The following is a 27660-nucleotide window of genomic DNA, read 5'->3' as shown; positions in this document are numbered from 1 at the left end:
AGCTGTTTCTAATTTTCTCTGATTGATCTCAGGGTCTGAAGCCCATTTAATTGTGTCTAATGCCATATTAACTGTTGTCAAAATATTTTCCCTTGTCATCCTAATTCAGCTTGCTGCTCCCAGAGCGGTGTGGTCAGGGAACGTTACATCTGTTCCTCATAGCCTCTGCTTCATGCTCTTCACTTTTTCCGTCTCACAGACTTAATTTTCTCCATCTTTGTTATTCTCAGCCGCTCTTTGTTTCTCTCTGTTAAGTACACATTGTAGCTGCAGGTGATTACAAGCTTTCGAGAAAGCGACATCAGGATATAATTCGTCAGGGCCTAACAGCCCATTCTGTTCTGAGGGGGTTAACATTCTGTTTGTGTTACAGTGCATTCAAACTCTAATTAAAACAACATTACATTCCCCATCTGCCAATCTCCCATAATCTTCTTTAATTGCTGTAATTAAACTATATTTACATGTGCAAAATACTTGTAATTTAGCAAATTGCACTCTACACTCTGCACATTTAATCAGCGGCGCTGCAGAGGAATGGAGTGATTTCAGTGTTTTGATTTCAGCAGTGGGTTGGTTCTGACGGGGTAAGTGGACCTCTGCCTGAGGTCTCACAGAGGTTAGGAAAACACGCCATCAGAGGAGTATTGTCATTGGGATCTGATTGCAGCTCGTACGGCTAATTATAAGCCTTGAGAAGCCAGGCAGAGCGAAGGTACGTGTGTGTTTGTGTGACTTTGTATGTACAGCGTGTGTGTTCAAACAAGCTCCTGCAGCCTGGTGTACTCACCGCTGCGCTCCTCGTGATTGACATCAACCAATCCCTTTCGTTTATTCAGAATGCAAAGTGAATTTGCAGTTTGAGGTGTATTTGCCATCCAAACAGAGGGAACCGGGATGAGGTGGTAAATACCTGGGAATTAAACCTGCAGCTGGCGAGGCAACTGCTGCTGTAATGAAAACGTCAAGGACTGGCTCGGGCTGAAGAGGAACAGCATGCTTGCTTTCAGATTAATGGTATTAGATAGGGATTAATCGAGAGGAGGGAATTTGTCAAGCTGTAGCTTTATATTAGCATCGCTAATAAGCTAGCTGTTTATAATACTCAACAAGATGACAACATATTTTAAAGACTTCCTCATGGTTTATTCAGTCGTTACAGCTAAATACTGAGGCGACAAGCTGTCAACTGCACAAGCCGATGTTGCTCTGCTGTGTTTGACGTGTTACAGTCATAAGAATAGTTAAAACCACTCTACACCAACATCCTCATTCTGCATATCCAAAGTAAACCTGGTCCACGTCAATAGATAGATGTTGAGAGAGCCCCTACACGACGACAAACCAAGACAGGTTAAACCGTTTTCATCCTAAAGAGTGTGCAGAGCAACAATCTGACCAACACAGCACAACACACACCAACAGATTCATGAACAACCAGAGTCCAACTGTGAAAGGTTGAAATCTTGCAAAATCTCTTTGTGCTTAAACACAACAAAAACGTAAACAGAAATGGTGGCAACAGGAAGGACGACTTAGTGATCATTTCTGGGCTTCTTTTTACTAAAGATTTCCAACAAAAGTCAAACTAGTTGAAATGGCAGAGACAGTGTAAACATGGGCTGTACATGCTACAGTGCAGGCTGCCATTGTTTGAATGTCAGCCCGCTTCCCAATTGGCTCTGGTTTTGTTCCACGTGACAATCTACTGACTCGGCTGTTTCCAGGGTTCCTCAAACATCACAGCTGGATATGAGTTCATACATTTTAAATATGTTTGATATAAAAAATTTAAAATCAGTGCAGCCACAGGCTCCAAACAGATCAAATCACTCTCCACACCTCACAGGATACACTAGAACCATCAAATAATCAGGACTTTGATTAGTTTTGTTGGAAGGGGAACCAATAATCTGCCTGAATATCCGTCAGTGTTTTAATTGAACAACATCGAGCACCTGAAATGTATTTGAGGTTAGTTTGAATCGACATTTGAAATGTTATCTTTTAAGTGTCGGTAAATTGAGCTGATATTGGGTTTGAATTCGGAGTGCTCAGGGATATTTATCACATAATTAATTCCAGATTTCAATCCAAGATTAAGTCATGCAGCTGCTGATTGGCCGATCACACCCTGTGTTGTAGTTATCCGTGTATCCATGATTATCTATTTTCGAGAAGCAGAAATTAACCGGTCGTTCGGTAGAGTGTTTTTGTATAATTACAGCCTGAATCTCACCAAAGCTGCGTGTGAGAACTTTGATACGGATAGACCATTCACTGACCCATTGAAATGTATGATATCATAACACACTTTTTAATGCTGCACTCTGCTGATTGTCACATGCACTGGTGTTTCAAAGATGAGCGAGGCAGAGGATGACCGCAGTGTGACTGGCCAGGACTCTTCGGCTTTGAGGACTTCTCTTGAAAACATAAAAGTCTACTGTCTTATTGAGGTTTTATGCTAGCTATGAACGTTTACTTTCAATCACACTTTTGTGGAACATTTATATCATATGCTTTTTTACTGTTTCAAGTCTAAATTTCCAAACCTTAAAGGTTTATTGCCCTACCGGGCCAGTTGGTGTGGAGGTCATTTCAGGAAGCGGTCCCAGTCTTTCTGTCTTGGCTGTTTTTGAGCAGTTAGCATTAGCCATGTCCTCTTGGCCTAATTACATGCAGTATCTGTGTGCCGGGACGAGAACAGCCCCAATCCATCCAGATGGAAGCCGATGTAACAGCTCAGCAGTTTAGAGTCAGGGGTCCTGCCCTGAACAACCTCCCCCCCCCCTCCCACCTTCAGACATCATCAGGTGGAGGCAGACCTGGCAGGAAAAAAAAAACTGACACTCAGGTAATTGGCATGCTTTTTGCAAGTTTCTGAGTCCTGCAAGAGCTGCTTATTAGCTTCACGGCAGCAGTATGCACATCATTAGGACACAGCACAGAGGAAAGGATTTTGCAGAAGGGAACTATCTGTACCCAAACAAAGCTTATAGATTCAATGTTCTCTTGATTTCAGGGAACGCTCTTTTCTGGGAAGTCATTGTAATAGACTTTCCCCATGTTCTGCTAACTGAGGTTTTAATTGCTCATCCTATTACTGCTGGTTTGAGTCTGACGCACCAAGCATGGTTTCATGTGCTTTGCTTCAATATTAAAAGGCACCCGTGCCTTTCTGAGTCAGAGAAGACGTTTTAAAGGGGAAGTGGCCAGCGGGTAGTACAGAGCAAATGACGATGGACACAGCCCCAAATCCTCATTAGCTGACACGTAGTTCCTCTTAATTAGTTTCCATTCACTGTAATTAGCATGGATGAGGCTAATCATCTGATGTGGAAGCAATCTAACGCTCGAGATACAGCGTCCTTGGTCTCACTTTCATGTCGGGTTCACAGATGTTCTTTCTCTCCAGGTGCTGTTCCTGTTTAGTAAGCTTTGTGCGAATGAAAGGCAGTATTTGTCAGGCTTTTAAAGGTGACGTTTTATGTCTTTAAAACACACAAATTAGAAATTACAGAATAGGAAATGACTTTCCTTCAGACATAAAAGGCTTAATGAAACAAGAGGCAGGCCAAATATTATTTTGACTGCCTTTCTTTACCCATTCAACGACCAATAATTCAACTTCAAAACAAAGAGTATCTTGGAAGCAGGAATCAAGGAATGTCAGTCTAGTTCATATTTTGACAACACCAGTTTCAAGGCCTTACAAGAATGAGCGAAGAAGGAAAAAAAAAAAAAAGGATATTGCATTGACAGTGCTGTTAAGTTTGAGGCTGATGTCTCGGATCAAAACAAACGTGCGTTGTGTAACACAATGGAGCCCGACCACAAGCACAACAAAAGCAAGTGATTGAGGATTGTATTGTTGGAGGCAGCTTCTGCAGCAGAATGATTGATACGCGCTCTCTGCCTGTCAAGCCCCTTGAGAGAGATATTCCTCCCACTAATGCTGCGTCTGCTGCCAATCATCCTTTGTCTTCCAGTGGTTACAGAGCTCCAAGAGCCTCCATTTTTCCTCTCAAGCACATGTAGCTTTCTTATTTTTATGAAGCCTTAGACGACTGAATGGAGGATCATACGGTTGATGGTTGACTGATATATAGGGTGGGGTTACACAGGATATGAGATTTTGATTTGATTTTCTGCCTTGTGGAGTTAAGTGTTCTGTTATCTTGCGTCTTTATTGATACCACATCCAGTAAGTGATCTTCCTTAGATCTTTAATGTGTATCCATTCACCACAAAATGTCCTCACACATAATCTGTTGGCCGCAGACAAAAGGATGTGAACACTGGCCAAGGCAAGATAGTAAAAACTGATTTTCTCAGAGCGCTGAGGGCCTTTTAGAGCTGTAGTTTTAACCCTGATCTAAAGCAGAACCCTGTTTATCCCCTCCACTAAATCTCATTACGACAGTGATTATTTAAGACTGAGAAGATCTGGATTGTCCCACAGTAAATTAGATGTGTGTAGACCAAACAGTTTCATATAACTAGCACTTTAACATCTGTCTGTTGGTCTCTTATTTGTCTGTATCTTATTACTTCTTTCCTAGTGTGCTTTTGCCTTCCTGCAGGATGGATCGTTTTTTTATGAAATGGAAGTGTTTGGCATGAACTTTGGCCATATGCCTGTAGATTTGCCAAGAAATATTCAGAGCAGCTCTTTACTTGCGCCAAGTATTTGGCCATCTGCTTAAGTCTTTAACCAACAGCATCCAGGGACTTCATCAAGCTTGAACTGTGAACGCAAATGGTTTTCTTCAGCTCCCAAATCAAGCCCGACACTGCTGTGCAGATTTACTGCACTGGCAACTCCAAGCGATCTCGTATATATATTTTATCATGAAATACGTATTTGCATTCATGGGATTTGCACCTGATGACAGCCAGGTTTTCCCAGAGCTGTTTTTTTGTGTGGTTAAAATTGAATTATAGTTAAATTAGATGAAGTAGTCTCTTTTGAATGCTGCTAAATCACTTTCTGAAATAACACAGAGTCAGACAGGAAATCTATTTTGGTTAGTCTGATGGCAAATGTTAAGTATCTGAAAATGAGGGTGCAGACAAATTGATGAAACAGCTTCAATAGTAATTTCCAGAGTAGTTCAGCTTTAGTAGTTCTACAATTCATTTAGCAGACGCTTTTATCCAAAGCCACAAAACATCAGAGAGTAAGAACAACTCAAACAAGGATCCAGAGAGGAGGAGACATTGTGAGGAAGTGCCGATGAACAGATGTAAGTCTGATCGGACACGCAGGTGCTGACAGACATTGCACAGAGGCAGAGCACTCTACACCTTGACGTTATACTTTTTACAGGCCACAGACAGACTACTCTAACGTAGCCGGCTAGTTAAGATTGTGCTGCTCGTCAAATCGGCAGAGGAGAAGAGATAGCTTTTATATGGGGGTGGGGTTCATTATGCGGCACACAGGACACCATTATTAGCCCCATTACACACACTGACAGCCGCACATTCATTCTCCTATACCTGCTTTTTAAAGCCACCCATAAATAATGAGGGCTACAGCTAGCTGCCGCGTGGAGGAAGGGAAAAAGGTCATTAGAGACCAGGCCTCCATTTGTCAAAATTATTTCATACTCTCAGGTCACAAGGAGGGTTTTGCTTTAGTTAATTGTAGATCGGACGACTGAACATAAATTTCCATTAGCAATCAATTTATGAGTCTCTGCAGATTCTACCCCTAACTGCTCTTGGTTGTGCGGTCAATGCCAGGTATATACCAGACAAGAAACATTGAAATGTTGACACACACACACACACACACAATGCAATATAAAGTCAAATCAAATAAAACAATAACCATTTAATCCATTACTTTTATCATATCGATTGGTCCATGTAGATTTTTCCATAGAAAGTCTTTATATTGAGGCTAGGTCAGAGTGGATTTGAAGCCTCTCCATTGTGACGTGGAGGTCACAGTACCGTCGTGGTTAAATGTGCTCTGACTGGTAATCGGTGGTGCTGTGCAGTATAATTACCCCGCCTTTTATCAGAATGACCTCTCTGACAAACTTCCCTGGTGGAAGGAGACACCTGAGAGCTTCCACACTTCCTATCTGCCCTTGTTTTATCGAAGAGGCCCCGCCTGAATGGATAATAGAGCCCCTGTTCTCCCCACAGACGTATAATGGAGGGTGGAGTGGTCCTCTTTGGCAGACTGCTGCCTCCTCCCTGCACTAGAGAAACCAATACCAGGCCTATCGGCTGATATATGACACTAATACACAGGCTGACTCAGGCCCTAAACAGAAGAGAGGGATTGTTCCAACTTTCGACTGGCTGTTGGATCCATGACTCACAGGTACCGCACTGTCTGGCCCCTGAGACCGCTCTAATTGCTTTACATCTGTACAAAGGTTTCTTGTAATCGGGCCTTCTGCCTCCATTTGTCTTCCTTTCAGTCTCCCAGTGAAGGCCTTAATTGGTCTTAGTGGGGCTTTTTTTTCCACTGAGCTCTTGGGCCTGAGCTAGTAGAAGACTCTTACTTGGAGGGTGGGGGGGAGGGGGGGCAGCGGGGTTTTCTGGCTGCTAGTCGTCAGGGAGGTTGGAGAAGAGAGGAAGTCAATACTTCTTTTACCTTTAACACTTTAATTAATGCTCTCCTGACAGGCTGGGTTTTTTTTCTGCGTTGCTTCGCATGGGGGGGTTGAACTCCTGGGATCTATACAAGAATCAAGACTTGTACGGATTTGTGAAAAGACCTCCCATAGAGTCTCAAGTGGCCCATCGACATGTTCTGAGAATCAAGAAGAATTTGTGCCTCTGAGCCAGCGATGGATGTGGCCAGAGGATCCCAGGAATGCCTCAGGTGAAATCTCTTTTAATTTGGCACAAACGTCCACTTTTGACTCCAGGATAAACAGGTTCAGTTTTGGTGGTCAAGTGCCAAAAGTCACAGACAGCTCCCATTTTTAGCAAATCCCCCAAGGTAGGGCTTTGCTAAATAGTCAATCGTCACATCACAGAATGTACCATTGTAAGGTAAATAAACTGAGGGCCTTATTAGCTTGATGTAATACAAAGCTCTTTGAGAAGTTCACAGAAAATTACAAATAAATAAGATTTTTCAGCATCTCCCAATCACTGGACTGTCCGTAATCCAAAACACTTTCCTTGATGTCAAACTGAGAGAGGACTAATAGAGCGTACTTACAGTTCCCAAAACTAAACAGTATTGCTTTACTCTGGAACCGAGTCTGTTCGCCATCAATCTCCACCCGTCTGTATTTGCTATCATTAAACTACTCGGGACTCTGGAGTGTTTACTCGTAGTAAAGTGCTGCTGTAAGCTGAGGCAGATTCCCACAGCGTAATGTGACCTACCTCATTTTATCTGACGAGACCCTGTTCACACTTGTTTTAGCCCACAGATTACATCTCTTGTACATCGCTCCACAAACCACATTTCACATCTTTAATTTAAGATTACATGACAGGTTCCTGGCTCTGTGCGTTCACTCCCCTACTAGCCAAACGTAAGATATTTAATCACCAGAATATTACTATGCCAAATTGTGCTGCTGAAAACCTGACTTATTTCCCTATGATTACCTTCTGTTCTTTTTCTTGGTATAAACCTAATTATTTTAATGATAGTAGTTTAAAAGACATTTTGACACCAAATCTTCCCCCTTGACAAGAGACGCCTCTGAATTTTGTGCTTTTAGAACCAGCTTTGGACTCGAATCAGTGAGAGTATTTGCATCTAAGAGTTTCTCACATCAAGTGAGTAAAGGAAATAACTTTGAGGGGCAGCTCTGAGTTGTGAGCCCTCTCCTCTGCCAGGTTCTGCTCTGCTGTGCTCCCTGCATTTCCTGCTGACTGACTGATATGAAGCTCTGCTGCCAGGGCTTAAATAGCAGCTGTAAGCGTCCAGCTGCTCCCTGCCACGCTCCACTTCTCCCCAGATGGCTCCGAGACGTTCCAGCAGCCCTCCGGAGAGGCGCTCATGAGGAAAGTGTTATGGAGTGGCTCTCTGAAACACCAGGGAGCATCCCTCACCTCACCACAGCCGCCACCCTCCTCCTTCTCCAACCCCACGGGCCTGATGCCCAAATCATGGGAGGGCTGCTTGTGCGGCCTCGTTTGCCAGCTTCTTAACGGGAGGCTGCACAGATGGTGGTGTCCGCAGTATAGGCCAGCATGCAGCAGGGCCTGGAGGGGGGTCCTGGAGGGAGCACATGCCATGCCTGGCCTTGAATGCCACTGATATATCCCAAGAGGAGCTCTCTCTGGCCCTCAGCAGATCACCAGCAGAAGTCTGGCGAGCTCCCTCAGCTTTGGGACACTGTGGTGATATGTATTTCTCTAGCCACGTGTCCGTCTTTTTATAAGTGGGTGGTTTCAGAGCAAACCCAAGAGAGAATATGTTGGGTGAGAACAAGCATACTCAAAGTCATTGTAATGTTCCCTGAGCACTCAGTGTTAATAAATTATGCCAGCTGTAGAGTTCCAGGCCTGCAGGCTCTTACCTCTGCTGTGTGTTACAGTGATGAATGGTACATCAGCTTCACAGCACTAAAGGAAACCGCTGGGTTCACTTCAACCATGACATTGCCCGCAGAGATAATATCAGGTTTAACATATCCTGCCCCGAACACTGCTCTTAAAATACACTTAGCTTAAATGTACCCTGAGGAGATTTTGACCACTAGTGGCCACTGATGAGCTGTGACTAATTTTGTGACACAATGTTATAATAAAAGTTAGAGTATGTGTGCCAGTCGAGAGATAGAAAACAAAATTGTCTTCAATGGAGCAGATTCCTGATCATTTGAAACCTAAACAGGGAATCGGGGAAATACATGGTTTTTAACCTACCTGACCTAAAAAGCCTCTGCATGTTTCTAATAAGCTCCAGCAGCAGAAACACTGCTCGAACTAGGATCAATGTTGGAGATGCTTTTGAAAGTGGAGAGAGGTTAGAATGCAGAAAGGTTTACAGACCGATGCAGAGCTGGCTAAACGCTGAAGCTACAGTGTATGGGTAAATTCTGTCTCTACACATGTTCCTGAGTTTATTTAAAACAAAAACCCATTCAGATGGTCAAAAGTTATGACTAGTTGCTGAGTGTACACCCAGTATAAGACATATTTGGGCTTTCTCATTTGTGTTAGGGATCTGGCTGCACTCTGAACCACTCTTCTTTTCTCTTCTTCACCTTGTTTTTGGGCTCAGGGGAGAAAGCTTTAAGGATGGATGCAGGACTACTATTGCTCTCAGCAGGGGGCTTGAGTCCTGCTCTGCTGACCCCACTGTTATCCTTGTCTTGACAGGAAACATACATCATAGAGAGGCCTCTAATGTGAAACACATTCCACCACAACCTGATCAAAGCCAGGCTGTGTGGACAACACCGTGCCCTGTAACGCTGTATTTTGACCATATAATTGGGGAGCAATTACAGCTGACAAAACACTGGAGTGATTTTCTCTTTTCCTCTCCCTCGCTGCCTCCCCCCTCTCTCCTCCTCAGTGTCTTCAGGCTGTAAGAAAGCCCACAGAGGCCTTGTCATAAACTATGTGGGATATTGTGTGCTGAGTTGGCTTGAAAGCTTTTGAGTGGAGCTGAAGGTTGGTCAGATTTTATTGGAGTATGATCGCTTACTTAGAGACACTATAACAACACACAAAGGCAGCAGCGACAGCAGTGGTTCAAAGTAAACTCTAGTGCACCCTAATGTCGGACCCTTACTCACTGAAAAACATCCGTCACACCAAAAAGCTTCAAAGTGTTTTTTATTTCAGATTGATTGAGTCTCTTTTCACACCATAGCTTGCTAAAGTTCTCACATTCTTCACGGAGGATGGCAACACACGACATGATTTTTAGACTTCAACTGATATTAAACAAAAGCGAGCGATCCAAGATGTAAGGAAAGTTTCAAACATTGTTTTAACATTAAACGCGGTGATTTGTCCAGAGCTCATGACTGCACACCTGTTGTCTGTCGTGGCAATTCTACAGTCACTGAAACCTGCGTGATCCAAAGTGACTTCAGAAAACGAACAAATGGAGGCCTATCAATGTTGTCAGCTGGCTATGTTGTTTGTCTTTCATTAGACATTAGAAAGGCGCTCATGTTGTTGCCATTAAAAAAAAATAGATAAACCTTCAAATCTGCTTATACAGCACAAAATAAGTGTCCCTTAAATCCCAGCCACTGAGCTTTTGATGGATGAGAAAGTCGGAAGGATTACTGTGTCGACACATGCGTTGCAAAGTGTTGGCAGTGTGGCCGAGGAATAGAGAAAGAACCTCTGACAAAGCCAAAGACGTGGAGATCTAACAGATGTTACTGTTTTCTTGTGTTCCAGTGGTGGTTGCCACAGATTGCATGGGCAAACATTTTGATCCATGGGTAGTCTTTCATTCTGAAGCTCTCCCCCCTGCTGGGCCAGTCAATATGAACATGAAGCCTCGGGGCCCGAGCTCTGTGGTATTCTGCTGTTCAGAAATCAAACAGAAAACACATGAAGCACTGCAAAACAGCACAGTTGGACTGAAGTCTGGAAAATAAGCTCCAGCACAGGGGTACATCAGCGCTAATGGTACTGTGGATGGTTTGAAGGTGCAATATAGAGATGTTAAGACTATGTTACTGCAGCGCTTTTATCGCGGTAAGGTTTTGCCAAATGAGCTACGCAGAAACTATCTTATGTGTGAGTTTAGCAATGTTTCTGTTGTCCTGTCATGATTTGTGGAGCCATGTTTGTTGTTACAGGTATCTGGTTTTGTAGCTAATGAGGAGCATTGTGGAGCCTGCAAACCCATCGACAAGTCTTTTTTTAAAGTCGAGACAGGTCATTTCTAACAGCAGATGTGCTCAATAAAGGGAGCAGCGAGGTGGCCTCAAATATCGCTTCTGTTTGTACCTGTTTTCTCTTGTCAGGAGGTTAATTCAGCCGGAGTGACAGAGGGAGGTTGATCAAGCTCAAAGCATGACTGTTCTGCTGCTATGGTGGGAGGTGGTGGATGTCAGATGGTCGGTCCGTGGCTCTCAGCCTGCCATCGTGCTCCACCACTTAGCATGCTAATTAATCCCAACCAAAAGGCTGCGTCAGTCACCCCACGCTCCACCGGGGACACTCCCACTGGGCTCATCCTGCTTTAATTGAGCACGCTTTTCAGAAGCCCGCTGTCCCTGGGATTACATTAGATCCCTCTAATTCACCCAGCCTGCCACCAGCGTGGGCAAAGTGAGCACAAGAGGGAGGGAGCGGGATGAGAAGAAGAGCTGGGGAAATGTATAAATAAACCAAACAAACAAACAAAAAGCCAGACTGAGTGTTTGTTAACACCCCTGGGATGAAAACGGAGGTGAGTGCAGGAAATCATTAGCGCAGGAGAGTCAAACTAGGCTTGTTTGATCTCGCTGATGGAGAAGCAAATGTAATTTAGCGCACCGCCAGTAATTTGTTTAAGCAGTTAGCATGGGTTCCTTTTAATTTCATTTTGCCCGGCATCAGTCTTTCAAATTAAATATTTTTATTTTGAACAAAGTGGATCTCTGTGCGCCTCCAGGCTCAAAGACCAGCCCTCAACAACAACTAATGTTTATTCATCTTTGCTTGTTTGCATGTGCGCTAGACAGAATCCTGACAGGCAGCGTGCGGTGTCAGCTTTTATTTGACTGCTTTCGGTATAATGAGGCAACTCAGATGTACGCTGCGACAGCAGGATAACAAAGTGTTTTTGTCACTGCCGCTCTAATTATTTGGAAGACGGTGCTGAAGCAGCTGCATCTGTTTTTGGTGTCCCACCTTATGTCCTCACTCTGCTGAGAGCTGTTGACTGTGCATTCTGTTTATGGAATCAAGACGCTGTTTTCAAACCAAGCGAACTTAACAGCTTCCAACTAATGACATCCAGCTTTCACTGAAAATATTAAGTGTGAACTACACAATCCTGTCAGAGTTAATTTGATCAAAGACTCGCAGCTGACTGCAGCGTGCCTCCTCACATATCAGCTCACATAACTGATTTAACAGATGTGATTTTTATGAATAATTCAGTAATGGGCACTCAGGGGTCAACTGTGCAGGTTTATCTCGCCCTGTCAGGGTGCTGACAATTTATTGCTGCTCCCACCCGTAACACAGAGCGGCTCTGTGCATGCGTCAGGACCTGCTAGTCTGAGCTCAGGTGAGTGGGCCAGAAAGAGGAGTCTTATCAGCAGGAGATGACGAGGACAAGGTTACTCTGGAGCAGCTTATCAGGTCTGTTTTCACACCATGTGGAGCCCGAGCAACTGCTTTTAACCAGTTGCAACGATTTGATGTGTCCTTCTCTGGGAAGAAGGAGGCACAAACAGAATCACTCCGACGATGAGCTGCAAACTGGAGAAACATGAGCCGCCATTTTGAATGCCTTTAACAAGACTATTGTTTTTGTATTACCTGCAGAAAAATCCCTTTGAAATATTATATTTTTTCATTATTATATGTGTTAGCCAGTTGGAAAGAATAATTTGCTTTGTTCATACTTTTAGATTTATTGTAAAATATCTGCAATCTTCACATTCAAATCTCTTACCAGAAGTCAAACTTCTCCAGAGCGCTGCATTCCGATCTGCCACTCCAGGCTGATAAACAACATGTGCTCTAATGTGAGGGAACTCTGTGTATCTCAGCTGTGTCTCTGGCACAGCCTGCAGGGGTTGTTAGCACTGACAGCGCCGGTCTTTATGCATGAGACTTCCAGGCAGATTGTTGGCAGAGCGGGGCACTTTCTCTCAGGCGGGCGTCATCTGGCTGCGAGCCTCACACTTTTCTCCTCCTCTTCCTCACCTTGTTCCCCTTCCTATCATGGCAGGCCCAGAGAAGTAGCTTCATGCAGCCCTATAATGATACGTGGCGAATATGGAGCACAGGGGTGATTGTTAACGGCGGCAGCTGTGCGGATAGCCTGGATGATGGAAAATCAGTGGGACCTCATTTTGGTTTGCCAGTATGAATATTAATGGCTCGTTTCCAGGCCATGGCTAATGATGAGGAAAATTCCCTAATAAAAACTTGATGTGATGGGCAACGACCCGCGGGGTCACTGGAGACAGTCAAAGTTAATAGTGTGCCATCAGGTGTGAGGAGTTAAGTGATTAGAGGCACAGAACCTAATCCTGATGTTTTTCTCCCCCACAGCCGTGAGTCACAGGGGGGGGGGGGGGGGGGGGCAGGAAGGAAGAGGGAGGTGAGAGGAGCAGATGAGGTTTATATCTCTTGACAACACAAGGTTGCAGCCTGTTGTTCAGCATCCACCCAACACACGCACGCCCTGAATATTACAGTCATTCTGGAGATGGCAGACAGAGATCATTTTCTGCAGCACTATTACATGCAGTCACATCATCGTTGTTCTCACATTTCACACAGAGTGAATGGCATCTGAAAAAATATATATTGATGTGCTATGACAGGAATAACCAACTCAATATTAAAATGGTGTTTTTTGTTGTCGGACTTGTCAGATGGATATTTCTCTTGGATGACAAAGAGAAGTGACACTTCTCTCACAATAAGAAGATCCTGACTGAAAACTATTATTTCAAATCTGAGAGGACGAAAGATTTTAATTGCTATAAAATTGGATGCTGATGTCTTCTTTCTTTGTTCTTGTATTTGTGGTTCATCACTCTTGCTTGTTTTACCTTGAACATTTGAGGAGAGCCGACAAATAGAACTAAGATTAGAGTTTTTGCAGTTTGCCTCAGTGGTGGGAGAACATGCATGCTGCTGCTCAAGGCGGACATACTGGATCAAAAAGTTGCAAACTGTCTTCCTAAATGTTGATCTGGAGCAGTTAAAATAAACATCAGGGAAAACCAATCAACTTCATTGTGCTGTTTGAAGGCCGGGCCATTTTTTAAAACTAATATGATTTTGAAAGTAGCATCCTCTGTGTTCTCCGTGTTGACTCACCCCCTCCCCTCTGTGCTCCCTCTAAAGCCGTGCTCCCTCTAAAGCCACGCCCCCTCACTTACATGCACTAGCTCCATTGGTCCAGAAGTGGATTTCAGCTCATGTTTTGAATGTGAGCTCGTGCATGCACAGGGTAGAGAGGCTTGATTGGGTTATGAAACGTGTACCGAGTGCAGACATTGGTCGAAGTTTTTACGTGTTTAAAACTGCTCCAGATGATTTACTCACCGATTTACACATGAATTATTAATTTCAGTCAGAACGTAAAGACAATTTTAACCAAAATCTTAAAAAGTGTATCTGAAGAAAATTACCTACTCTGCCTTTAATGTATGTCATGAATTAAAAATCTGTCTAATAATCTCAGATTAATCCATCATCTGCTTTGTTCCTGAGCCTCCTGTCTGCTTATAGACGGAGCTCAGAGTTGAGGTAAGGCTAGGTGTGTGTGTGTGTGTGTGTGTGTGTGCGTGTGCGTGTGCGTGTGTGTGTGTGTGTATGCGCCTACACTTGGATTCTGCAGCTGTATGTCATGTTTGTTGTTTTCTTCATTTCTATCAGATAACCGGTAAACACTTCCCGCCCCCAGGCGCCTATAGCCTGGAGAAATGTTGAGATGTTTCTAGAAGCAGAGATACTAAAGTCAGTGCTTGTGTAACAAATGGATTATTTTGAGAAAGCAAAGTGCTGCACCTCAAAGTTCCTTCCATCCCACCTTGGTCCTTTTCAGATGTGTGTGTGTGCGTGTGTGTGTGTGTGTGTGTTAGGTGGGTGGATGGGACTGATCAACAGAGAGCTTTACCCTGCGGCAACATCTGTTTCTGCCAAGCATCACTTTGGTACTACCCTGCCACAACTCTGGTGCAAATGTCCTGCCTTCCTCCACCCTGCAAAAACTGAAATTAACACACGTACGCTGAACTCTTACGTCTTCTGAACAAAACTTTTCATCCCAAGCATGCCAAGAGTGTGAATGTGTCTGTTTGTGATTTCAGTCGCAGTGGTCCTTGACACTCCTTTGCTCAATTTGCTGGTGCTATTAAAATAGAAATCATTGGAGGTTTAACACAAGACAACAATAACACAAAGAGTCAGGGCGAGAAAATCTCTCAAATATTCTTTCTGTTCACTTTGGCACAGTCCAGCCTAATACAAGATCGAGAAAGAACACACTCCAGAGTATTGAAACCCGGCTGTAAAGTTCTTATTATCTGTCTCCTATCACCATCTTTAGCCCTGATGTCCCAGAGACTGGAATCCAGGGCTTGTGGTCAAGTTGAATATCTTCTGGACAGAGTTTAACATTTGAAGGGAAATTGCCTTCAGATGTTGGCCTGCTGCATTTGGCTCGTGCTGCACATGCGGATCAGACCAGGTTACAATAATCCAGACAGAAGTCTGATCCTCCCTGACGAAACAGTCTTGGCTGCAGATGGAGACGTTCGCCTTACGTGACTGTAGAGACCGTCTCAAACACTCGCGCTGAGCTGTTTTCTTCTCTTTGTGTTTGTTTGAGGTCTTCTCTTCCGCTATATGACAGCTGGAAATCAAGCAGATGCTGGGGAAATTAGATGTTCCATGTCATCTCCGCAGAGTTCTGCTTATTTTAAGGATCCGTCCCAGTCTGTCATGTCATCTTGAATTTCCACTCGCTGAGCTTTTGCATGCATGTTATTAAACTGTCTTTTACGAATACGTCTTCATGAAATATGTGTCTGCAGGACTTCTTTCTTAAGTAAAGTTATCCCAAAGTTTATCTGAGGTTCAGTTGTGGAAATGCATGTTCATGGTTCTAGGGGTTTGAACTGCCTGAGAGAGGTAGATCATCATTTACATGACGTGTCTGTGACAGAGCTGCATTGTCGGTGTTTCTGCATCCTCACATGTAGACTTGAGCTCGGTCATACATTTACCCTGCTAACATAATCCCAACATGTCAAATTCAGGAGCATGGTCAGTGGCCCAACACTTGATTGAGTCACCATCAGGTGTGTTCAGTGGTCAAGTCAGCGATGATAAGTATGTTCAGTCTTCAAAGCAGAGCAGTCAAGTCAACATCAATATATTAGTATTGTCTTGTTTGACATGCAAAGTGGAGCGGGTTCACAAATATTTCAGATTTAAAGACTTTTTGACGTCAACAACACTCAACTAAACCGAGCATCTCTCGTCATTTAAAAGAGTTCAGATCATTGTCAGTAACTCATGTAGGCCTGCATTACTTTACTAAAACTGTAAACTACTTACCTACTACAGGCCTGCTAGCCTCGCCTGACCTTAAAAAAGAAGCTAACATTGTCTTTCAACCGAGAGTGGAACCCTGAGTGAACATCCCATGTTCGTATTTCTCAGAAATAGCTGCTGACTGATTGACGAGCGCACAGCGCCCTGAGAATGAGCTGCAAAGATAAATGTCTGTGAAGGTTATCAAGGTCATCTTAATCAGAGGCTTGATCCACAAATGTGCTGCACTTTCAGGTTTTCTCTCGTCTCGTCCTCCAAAAGGCTTTCCTGGTTCTAAACTGCTGAAGAGATGCCTCTGTGGATCGATAGGTTGGAAATGGTCATTGCAGTGAAATGGGAGTCATTAATGGGCTGTTGACCTGGTTTCACATGGAGTTGTTGACACTCTGGGTCATCCGTGAGTCACAAGGGTCAGCTGAAGAGTCACATTTTGAAGTGTTGAGCGACTAACCAAGCTGCCACATGTGATGAGACGAACCAACATCGGGATTGTTAAAACTTCTCCAGAAAGAGTCTCAATTCGATTCTCCACGTTGGCTATATTGATGATATTTATTTGTGTGTTGTAAGAAAGTAATTTGTGAGTGTATAGTGAGGGGGCCTCCTGCGTCGGCTCCGTGTGCCAGAGCAGGTGCTGTGTAGCAAACCCTGAGCTCATCAGTCTCCTCCTGCCCGCCTCTATTTGTTGTTCCTCAATTCACAGTGGCGTACTGGCAGACTGTGTAATGTGCGAGTGAGGCAGAGAGAGGGATACAGAAGGTGTGAGTGGGGGATTTGAGAATAAGGATGGCACTGATCCTCATTTTACCATCCTGGTCTTCCTCTCTTCACCGTGAATAATGTAGCGCAGTCTCTACCCAGCGGTGGACCAGGCAAGCCGCCGCATCAAGCTGAGGTGGAGAGTGATGCGTCCAGCTTGGCGAGTGTCACATTCTAGCCTCACTGCCCCTCCTCCATCGTCCAACCTGCAGAGAGGGGCACTGCGCTCCAAGATGGCAATCAAGGCTTGATTTGCCAACACATTTCCAATGATTAAAATGTAATTAGCACAAGCGAGCACCTCCTCCCCAGCTAATTTCCACGCACGCTGTGACAGGCAGGCGGTCGGCGGCACCCAGGCCCCAGCAGCAGATGGAGGAGGCTGCAGCGGGAGGGGAGAAAACCATTTTGCCATGCGACTGTTTGCATCAGAAAACCATCAGGACGTGCAGCTATATCGGGAAAGGAGCTGTTAGGAGGAGGAGGGAACGAGGAGCCCTTGACGACAGCGCGTCAAATTGGCTCCGTCAGAGCTGACCCTGGCAATGGCTGCCATCCTTCATGCTGTCTCTCCAGCTCCCAGGCATGCAGGCAGGTTGGCGTCCTCCCCCAGCTTTAACCCCTTCAGCCATCCTGCAGGACAGCCTGGCATAGGCTGATAAACAGACACCATCCTGTGTGCAGCAGGGCGCTTTAATGAAGCCCGTATCAGACATAATTAATTCTAAGGTCATGGATAGCAACCAGCAGAACTGGAGGCTAATGTCACTCATGGGGGCGACAATATGCTCCGAACACACATCCAGACTTAAGAAGACGATTTAAATAAACATTTCAACAAATATCTTCGACACAAGTCGTTATTTTCTCGATTGATTTCACATCTGTTTTTTCAGTTTCACAGAAGGTTATGTGGGAACATGGCATACTTGCCTTTGCACGCATCCTTGTGTGATGTGGTTAGCCCTTTGGTGCAGACTTTTTTTTTTTCCCTTTGTCGGGCCCAGCTTCTTCTACAGACGATAACATGGCCGCGTCGTTTTGCATTCAGCCCGTGGCTCCTCGTGTTCCCCTCGTACTGGGCCAGTATTGCTTTCAGCTGGAGAGGATTTAGGACAAGAATAATTTACTCCTTATTTGAGACCAATGTAAACAAAAGGCTCGATGCTTGGACTGAGCGCAGGGAAATTTGTAAGAGCACTCAGCCAAAAGAGAGGCCTGGCTGAGAGCGGAGGGGCAATCAGAAGTGCTCCGGATACAAGCCAACATCAACAGCTCTTAGAGCTGACGCTAATGTTTGACATTCCTGTGTTACTTAAACTTAACACCAGGGTCTAGCTGTACAGTATAATAGTGGGCCTGTGTAAATAGCAGAGGGCCTGGGTAGAGTATCAGTTTTCTTTGTGAGCCCCCTCCCTGGTCTAATGGTTTCCTTATTGGAAGCGACTGTGGCTTTAAATAAGACTGCATCAGCCTGTCGGAGGGCGAACTCCACTCGTCTCAATGGCACCATTGTTGTTGTGTTTTCTTTCTTTAGTGTAATGTATTCATTTCAAACCCCATGTATGTATATATATATATATGGAAAGCATATGTCTTTTCATCTGAAACAGCCTCTAGAGATTGGTTTTAAGTGCTTTTGACATTACAGTTTGTCATCGCTCTGCAGATTTCATACGTATGCACCCGTCAGAAGCAATAACGGCGTTTTTGAGCTAATGCTTAGCCTCTAAAACAACACCATCCCTCAGTTAGTAATGACATGTTCGAACGCTCACTCAGTGTGTTTCCTATTACCTCGTGCAAAGCCGGGACTTTTAAGCTTTCCGTCTCGGTCTGTCATGTAAAAGTCAGTCAGTAAAAAAAAAAAAAAGATACAAGGAGGGGAAAACTGTTCATATGCAGGGATTTTTCTCCGCCGCCTCAGGTTGCTTTATGCGCGAGGCAAAGCATTAGTGCGCTATGATCACTTATCAGTGAGTGACAGCTCCGACTTGTTTGTATGCCAGATGTGTTTTTTTTTTTTATCTTTTAGGGATATTATTATTTGTTACTTTCTGCTCTGTACTCGAGAAGCGACTTCATGGGAGCTTTGGCATCTGCTCTGTGAGGATGATCAAATTGGCTGCCCTCTCCTGTCAGCCCTGATCTCAGTGGTTTTTTTACTTTGCTCATTATAAAGGTATTTCCATTTTATTAAGTTTTCCCTTTTTGTCGCTCTTGGACATTTGCATACCTCTATTCCTAGGGAGAGAAAAAAAATAATGACAGCAATTTCTTTCCTTTTCTCTCTCCCCACCAGCCGTGAGAGTGCTTCGTTTAGTGGCACCTGTGAAAGCGACAGGCACGGGGATGAGAAGTGAAAGAGAGCAGTTGATTAAATCATCATCAAGTCGCAGCACAGAAAGTCAATTCTGCTCGCCGTCTACAATGATATCCTTTTATCTTAAAGTAATGAGCTATGGCACTTTTGCATCGGGTAATACGATGAGTTCCATTAGCATGTTCCATTTGCTTCACAAGCAAGGGCAAGTCATTCCAGCCGGCTCCTATCTCGGCAATCAAAGCAATTGGCTGCACAGCCAGCGAACGGGGGTGGGGGGGAGAGAGAGAGAGAGGGGAGAACAGGGAACATGAGAAAGAAAAGGCTAGTGGAGTTTTTTTATGGATCATAACACAGAGGGGGGAAAAAAAAGAAAAATGATGTCCATTATTTGAGCCCCTTTGCATGCCTGTGCTCTCAGTGTGCCGCACAGGCAGAGAAGCAGCTAATGAGCGCACGGCTGCATTACTGCTGTCACACTCAGACAGGCCTGAATACATGGAGGCAGTTTAAACGGCTAATACTGAACATCCACCATGTCTGCTGCTGCGTCGGTCTGTACCATGCTGAAGGCTGAAATATGCATGACTGAGTTTCACACTATAACAAACTGTTTGTTTTTCGTGATCCTCGTTATTACTCGTCGACTACAGTAATCAATATACAGATGATAAATAGTAATGAAGGAACGATTTCACTGATTTAACAAAACATTCTGCTGTTGGAAACGAGAGCATGTTTCAGGTTTCAGGTCAGGTTTCAAACTGCATCCATAGCAACAGTGAACTGTGCCGCTTCCTTTAAAGAGGCCTGTACTTGGCTTTTATGATGCACATTAGATTGAACATTGAAGAGGAACAAGGTGAAAGGGGCTGGAAGAATAAATGCAGAGCACATCTGTTACAGCCTGTTGACATTTTCTCTTCCATTAAGCAGTCCTCGAGAACGTTCTCTCTCATTACGGAGTTATTTAACATGTCTGCTTCATGTGTCTCCTTCAACTTGATGTCTCCAAACTTGTTGAAGTAATTTGTTTATTTTGAGAGTTCTAGTGGCTACACCTGACTACAGAGAGGGTCAAAGCTGACAAAGCTGCAAAGCTTCATTGTGGGTGTTTTGGCATCCTCACATATAGAGCTGAGCTGAGCAACACATTCACACTGCTAACACAATTCAATGATTGATCTGATAAGTTCAAAGTCCATTAAAGTTAACTATCATTGTGCTAAGCAGCAGTTTTACTGAATGAGAAAGTGTTTCCCAGGAATCTCAGATTAGTTAAACGCATCATATTAGTTTCTAATTCTTGTGTTTCTGGTGACTGGAAGAGGAACTTAAGCTGACATGTCCAGTTTGAAACAATAGCAATAATTAATATCTGATAAATAAAGAACTAAAAGTCATTTTATGATTGTACTAAAGGTCTGTTCTTCATAGTGTGCTTTAAAAAACAGATCTCAGAATCGAGTAACCTTGACCTTTCTTTATTTACAAACGAGCTTCTTTTTTTGAAATAGCAGACATTCGGGTGTTATCAGTATTTGTTTTCCCCTTATTTATTCCTCCAGCTGACTCTCCATAGGGAAGCTGGTTCTCTGCACAATATATTAAAATGGGGGAGGAATGTTGTGGGTGTCGGAGAAAAGAGAGTGAGAGAGAAATGGAGAGCAGGGGAACGTCTGAGGAGTGTTTGCCCAGTGCGTTTATTGCCTCTGCATAATTTATGAGCTGCTGGAGCTGACCATCATGGCAGTGTGCCGCGGGCAGCCCCTGGGGCCGTGTGGGACAGGCCTGTAAATTGGATGCTATGCTCCTGCTGAGCTCGCAAGGCCCTCCTTTTCTTTTCTTTTTTTAACCATCCAGCCTCAGAAACAGAGCAGCCACAAGCCTGGGCCAGCTACCTCTGAGCTCTGCAGGCCCCAGATCAGCAGAAAACACGAGATGGCAGCAGAAAAAAAAGGGAGGGGGGGGGGGGGACAGTAAAGCTTTCTGTCGCTCACTCCCTGCGCTGTCAATCATCTCACCCCCTTCCTTCACTCCCTCCCTGCTTTAATCGACACCCACCAACCCCTCCCTGCGCACACACACACACACACGCTCCCTGTGCCAACCCCTGCCCATATTCCCCCCCAGTGCCTTCTTCATTACTGACTCCAGTGCTTCTCTGCACCTCAGCCATATGCACCACGTCGAGGGCCGCCAGTCACCCAGCATCACACTAATTAGTTGATAAAGAATTAAGTGGACCTTGAAATTGAAATTGGAAAGAAAAAATCAAATCTAACCACTTTTTTCCCTGCCTCCATTACAAAGTTCCCTTACCTCATGTCATTTCTGCATTTTCCAGCCTCAAGCTGAAGCAGACATTGTGGAATTATGATTCTAGTGGCGGTTCACGTGTCGAGATTCCCGCTCCGCCTGAGTTTCGCATACGCCTCAATGTTAACAAGGGCACCGCCGCTTATGAGGAAGCCGCTTTGTTTCCCATTCCTGCGCTTGAGTCTGCTAATGAAGTGATGATATTCACACTGAATATGAGTATGCCACATGTTCGTCATGAAAGCGCTGATAAGATGTGCCGTTTGCAAAGGTGACTCCGATTACGGCGCTCACATGTGTGAAAGCAGAATCATTAAAGAACAAAGATGGAGACGCATCATGTCTGATTTCTTACTTTTGGTTTCTTTCTCTTTTCTCTCAGGGGGACACAGAGAGCGACCAAGACGACAAGGTAAGTCTGCTGTTTAGAAATATTTTATGAAGCGAGCTTGAGTCGATGAGGGCCTCGTGTATTTCAGGAAGATTCAAATATTAGACTTTCTTTAAGGCAGGAAAATTAATGTAATTAGAATTAAACATCTTGTTAATAAGAAAGTGAAAGCTTTAATTAGCTGCACATTAATTAGAAGTGACTTAATGATGTGAAAAATCTACATCGAACTGTTCTGGCTTTTTAGGATTGAGATGACATTTCCATGAGAGCGCTGTGACAGGCAGGGCTGAGGGCTCTGTCTGTATATCGCTTCATGTCTCTGTCATCTTATCTCATCGATTTGCATTCATATCTGGTCTTTTCATCACTATCAGAACTCCTGCTTTAAAGAGATAGTATCTCCCTGTGATGTAACACCGACCTTTATTTGCAAATAGCTGCATGAATTCTGTAATTCTACATTGAACTTGAGCTTGTTGAACTGCTGGGGTCAAAGGTCAGAGCGGGAACTATATGGAGCGTGCACAGAACACCAAGGTCAGTTCGAGCCCAGTTGAGGTCACATGCAAAGGTAAATGGACCCCAACCTGTTAGCTAGCTGTGTTAGTCCAACTCTGAGAAATTCCACTCAGGCAGATGTTTACTGCACCTCATGATGCCAGTTATAGTCTTTTTTTTACATCATGTGAACGCACTGGGTGACTCTGGAGAGAAAGGTTATAGTGTCTTTTGTCTTTTCTCATCTTGGGATTGTAAAATCAGCACTAATTAAAACAAAAATGAATAGAATACATAAATAAATGAAAAAGTATACAGACCTTTGTATGACTGAGAGATACTTGGTGATAAAAAACAAAATAAACTAACATTTGCTTTGATTGATTTGTTCTCGTAATGGCTGCCACATTTGGTCAAAGTACCAAAATGTTGATTATAAAGTCATCTTTATTGTCCATGTGCAGCTCTGTATATAATACTCAGGTATTCACAGTTGGAACACACCCCATACATTTTAAGAGCCGCCATATTTCCCAGTGACTTCTACTTAGAGATCTGAATCCACTCTAATGATTAAGTAATGCCATTTGCTAGTAGTGTTTAGACTGTGCAGCAAATTGAGTCATTACTCAGAGTTGTCGATTTAAATTGCTCCTGTCTCGGTGGCAATTCCTTTTTTGTTTCAGGAAGAGAGAGAGCTCACGGTAAGCTGTAATCCTCCGGTGACGGTATTAATTCACCCTGGCTCACGTTACGCTCCTGATGAACAGCACCAACTACACCTTCCTGTCATTGATTAATCGTGTGTTAAAGTAACACAGGAGTGAATTAGTAAATAGGGGACCCTATGACAGGAGCTGACTCCTGTGTTCCTCCTCAATGCGGGGGGTAATTGGAGCTTCCACTCAACACTTTGACCCCCCCAACACCCCACCCCGCCTCCACCCCTATCTGCTGCTGCCAGGCGCCGGGCACACGACGCCCACTGCGGCTGTTGTCATTTGCATTCTGTGGGCAACGTGGTCTACTTTACAACACGGCAGCGGAGGAGTACGCTGGAGAGCTGAGTCGTTTTAATGGGTCAAATGTATTCAGATGAGGACAAACGCGGCTTATTTAGTTTTCCTTCAAAAGCAGGAAATGGAAAAAGTGTTCCCAGGAGAAATCACTGTTCTGCCTGGTGTGGAAGGCCTGTGCCGTGTCGGCGGGAGCTGGCAGCCTCAGATAAGAGACAGCTATTCGCATCTCAGTGTACGTGTGCACACAATCCTGCCCCTGTGTGTGTGTGTGTGTGTGTGTGTGTGTGTGTGTGTGTGTGTGTGTGTCTGCATGTTTTAGGAAACTGTCAGAGTATTTGCTCATTATAGAAGTGACCTGATAGATAGGCCCCCTCCAACATGACATGTTAATGGCATAGTGGGAGACAGGTTCGGAAGCAGGCGCACTGTAGTTTGTTTTCACACAACGCTGGTCTATGTGTTATCATTAGCATCTCTGCTAACTGTGCAACACTGTGTCCTTCTGTCAATCACTGACACACATGACCCACATCACTAACAGTACTGTGCAGACTCCATGTTTGTTTCCAGTTGTTCTGAGATTCATGGTTATTGGCTAACAAGATCACCAATATGAATCAAGTCCTTTCTGGATTTCTGATTTTAACAGGAAACACACAAACGTAAGATGTCGGATAACACTCTTCTACCTGCAGAAAACGGAAACTTAAAAAAATCCTCAATATGTGATAAATGTAACGAAAACCTGTCTTTGGAGAAACCAGCAACATCAAGCAACATATCTACGTATCCAACTCAAAAAAATCTCCTGCAAACACATGAAAGTTTACTGCTTTTATAGAAATTTTACAGAAGAGTACTGAAGATGTTAACTTCCAGTCCCTGCAACTAGCTCACTAGCTCCTGCTTGTACAAACTCTGCTCCTTACATGTAATGGTAGGTAATCAGTCACCCATTGGTCCCTGAAGAGGGCTCATAAAGCCAGAAGTCATCGCCGTATTGAATTTGTTGATTCTCTGTCTATCTTTTGAGAAATCTTGTAGCAGTTAAAGAGCTGAAGCTCAGGCGGGGTTTAAGCCTCCTGGCACAGAGCTGCACCGCGCCCACCTGTCAGTCAACTCAGCCACGCCCCCAACAATGCCTTACTATGCAAACTCTTAGCTTGGATATGATTCAAATGAAATCTTTAAAAAGAAGTCAACCCTTTACAGCTTGTAATCAAAGTATAATTAAACTATAGACACTAAAGCCCTTTTTAAGCAGGCGCTGAATATGTGTATTTCTGTGGGACATGTTGGGTTTTCATTGGCTTTTGTTTTCAAGTGGCCACTAGGGGAACTGCATTCTTTTGCAGTTCCACATTGGCTTCAGTTTTGTTTTTGTTTTTTTTAACACTGGAGGTTGCCGCTTGGTTTAGTGCATTTCTAGTTTTGTCTGAATTCTTTTCATCTGCACACAAATGTAAAATGCATTTGTTGTGTAAACGGGAGGATTTGCCTTCTTTTGTAGCATTTACTGTGCAGCAGGCTGCTCGGGAATCATTTGGTCTCTAAACTGGCAGTGTCATGTAAGCAAAAAGTCCCTTTAAGGGTCCAAAAACCTGCTCTCAAAGCTTGAGCTCGTCATGTGGCATGGCCCATCTTCTGTTCCTCTAACACAGTCACTCAGCCAAATGTGCTCTCTCACTCGTCCTCTCTACACTCTGTCCTTTTGGTGGGTGTACAAAGGATCAGGTGGTCATTTTTATTAGGTGCAGGCTGGACCGGCCTGTTCATTTGGAGCAGCTTGTTCTCTGTTATGATGCTCTGTTTTACTGGCAGGGAAGCCCCCTGAAAGAGCTCCACAGCCTCAGGTGTCTTTCATGTGCATCTGCCAAAGCCCCAATAACATTACCTTGTTTCACGGTGTAGTTAACACCAACAGGTTTTCCACCACCTGAGACCTTTTAGGGGAGCTTTGAAACATCCCCTAAGCTCCAACATGTGTTTCATCCACAGCTCTGATACCCCCTATGAACCCTGTGGGTACAGACTTCAGAATCATCCTTTATGAATGTTAATGCTTCTTTTTATTTCTTTTTGCAAAATATGTTCACAGAAACATTCCTTGAGCGTTTATCTATTTTATGACAATTGAGCTGCAGCACATTTCTACACCTTGTCTTAGGAGCCTTTGTGATACTGTCAAGAGCACTCATGCACTTTCTCTGTCTGGATTGCTAAAGAGATTTTTGCTGATAAGTGGCATCTTGAAACTGCCAGTCAAATATTTTAGTATTAATATCAGCGAGTGCTCGAGTGCTTTCTCCAGCTTAGCTGTTCATCAGCCGTGTTTCTCGGGCCCTTTGGTGAAGACAATGACTCCTCGCTGTAATCTGCAGGACTTTATCACTCAGTAGCTTTTTTTTATTTCTCCTTCCTTCGCCTCTGGGCTTTTTTTTATGGAACCACACCTTTCCTAAGTGTTATTTACTCGCTCTATCAGCAGGCACAAGCTGTAAATGCCATTTTGAAAATGCTTTGCGTCTTATTAATGGCCATGCATCGGAGTGCTGTAATTTGCTGCGCTTTGCTCATATTGGAGGCGAGGGATCTAAGTGGGTGCTTTAGAGCAGCTGAGAGAACCTGTTTGTCCTTGACATAAAATAAAGATCTGAACTGGTAATATATTTGCTGTTTCTCTTCTTTTATTGTTTTGCTGTGTTTGCCCTCAGGCAATTACAGCAGAAGAGTCGAGTTTCTCAATCACTCGGCGGCACTGTACATAAAACCATTTTATATCCTCCTCCCCCCCCCGAACCCTCCCTCTTTGCACCGCAGTGGGGAGGATGAGTAATAAAATGGAGAGAGCAACTTGTCAGCGTTAAAAGATTATGTGTTTTGCCCCCTCCAAAGGAAGAGAGTAGTGTTTACAGGCTTGAGTGGGTGCTCGCTAGGCCGAGGCTGAGGCTGATTGCACTAGAGTACCCTGTCAGCCAGTGATTTGTCATGTACTTTATCATCCTTGTCAGTCTGCAGAGCGTTGTCATAGGTAACGTTCCCGCCCGCCCCCTCCTCCGTTCGTGCTTTGTACCCAGTCGGTGTAGGAAATTTGTATTTACTTTGGGGGAGTGTAATTTGTTCCTCATGGATAATATGACCCTTAGCGGAGCCGGATCACGGGTTAGTTGAAGTGATATTTTCCGGTAATGGTAGTCGTACATCATGGCTGTCAGGGCGGGTTAGGAGGCGAGCACATAACAGCTCCATTTTAGCACTGCAGGCATCTGGGATTATTTTCCATAACCAAGTATGACATGACCGCTCTGCAGAGTGCATTAAATTTTTACTAGCTTTTTTCCCTCCCCCGGCAACTTCTGTGGCTTTTCCCCCAGTCTGGGTCTCGGGGCTGCCACATTGATGGATACCCCCAGAGTCCCAGTAGCCCTGGCCAAGGTTAGCGGGTGTCACAGACCTACACCGCTCCCCTCCATCCAATAACTGGCAAATCCCTGCTCCCTGTGAGCAGCGAGCACACAGCACTACGGCTCACTGCTGCAGCAGTCGCCTCAGCACGCACCCGCTAAACAACCAGAGATACAAAGAAAAGGAAGAAGCACATTCCCTTTTCAGATGTCATGAAACAAAGGGACTGAGGAAGATTTGATGCTTCATTAGATGGAAGATTTTTTTGCAGATGAAGGGCAGATTGCCTGGTGAAGTCCATAAATTCTCGATAATAGTCACATTGAAGGGCATTTACATGGAGACTTGCAAAAGATTTTTTGGGGGGAATAATTTTTTTTTTTTTTTTTTTTTTTTTTACGGATAATTGAGGTTTTTTACTGAACTGTGAGCCAGAAAGCTAACGCTATGCTAGCAAGGTTCAAAGTCAATAACATCATACAGAGTTGACTTCAAGTTATGTAATATGACATCGAATTGGAACGACTGAACGAGCTAGCTAAACAGGCACATCGCCACATATAAACATTAAGGTTTTCAAATCTTGGTGTTGATCATCAGTGTTTACCGTTGCTTGAATTAAGAGGTCCTAGCGATCACCATGTGAGACAACTGCTAATGTGATCCACAGGTTCGGAACGGGACTGAACTTTTTGCTGCCATGGTGCCACATGTGCCATCTTGTGGTGTTCAGGGGTACT

At 44.2% G+C, this 27660-nt stretch overlaps 1 protein-coding gene across 1 annotated transcript in view; it reads left to right on the top strand.

Annotated features, from left to right (window-relative positions):
- auts2a (activator of transcription and developmental regulator AUTS2 a) overlaps window positions 1-27660 on the top strand; it is a 441093-nt gene that overhangs the window by 305018 nt on the left and 108415 nt on the right. Inside the window, 1 exon segment of the mRNA XM_079356142.1 lies at window positions 21987-22016. Within this exon segment, the coding sequence (XP_079212268.1) occupies window positions 21987-22016 (30 nt within the window).

Source organism: Symphodus melops, assembly GCF_947650265.1.
Source record: "Symphodus melops genome assembly, chromosome: 11".
In the NCBI taxonomy this organism is placed as follows: Eukaryota; Metazoa; Chordata; class Actinopteri; order Labriformes; family Labridae; genus Symphodus; species Symphodus melops.
This window is presented reverse-complemented; position numbering and strand designations above follow the sequence as displayed.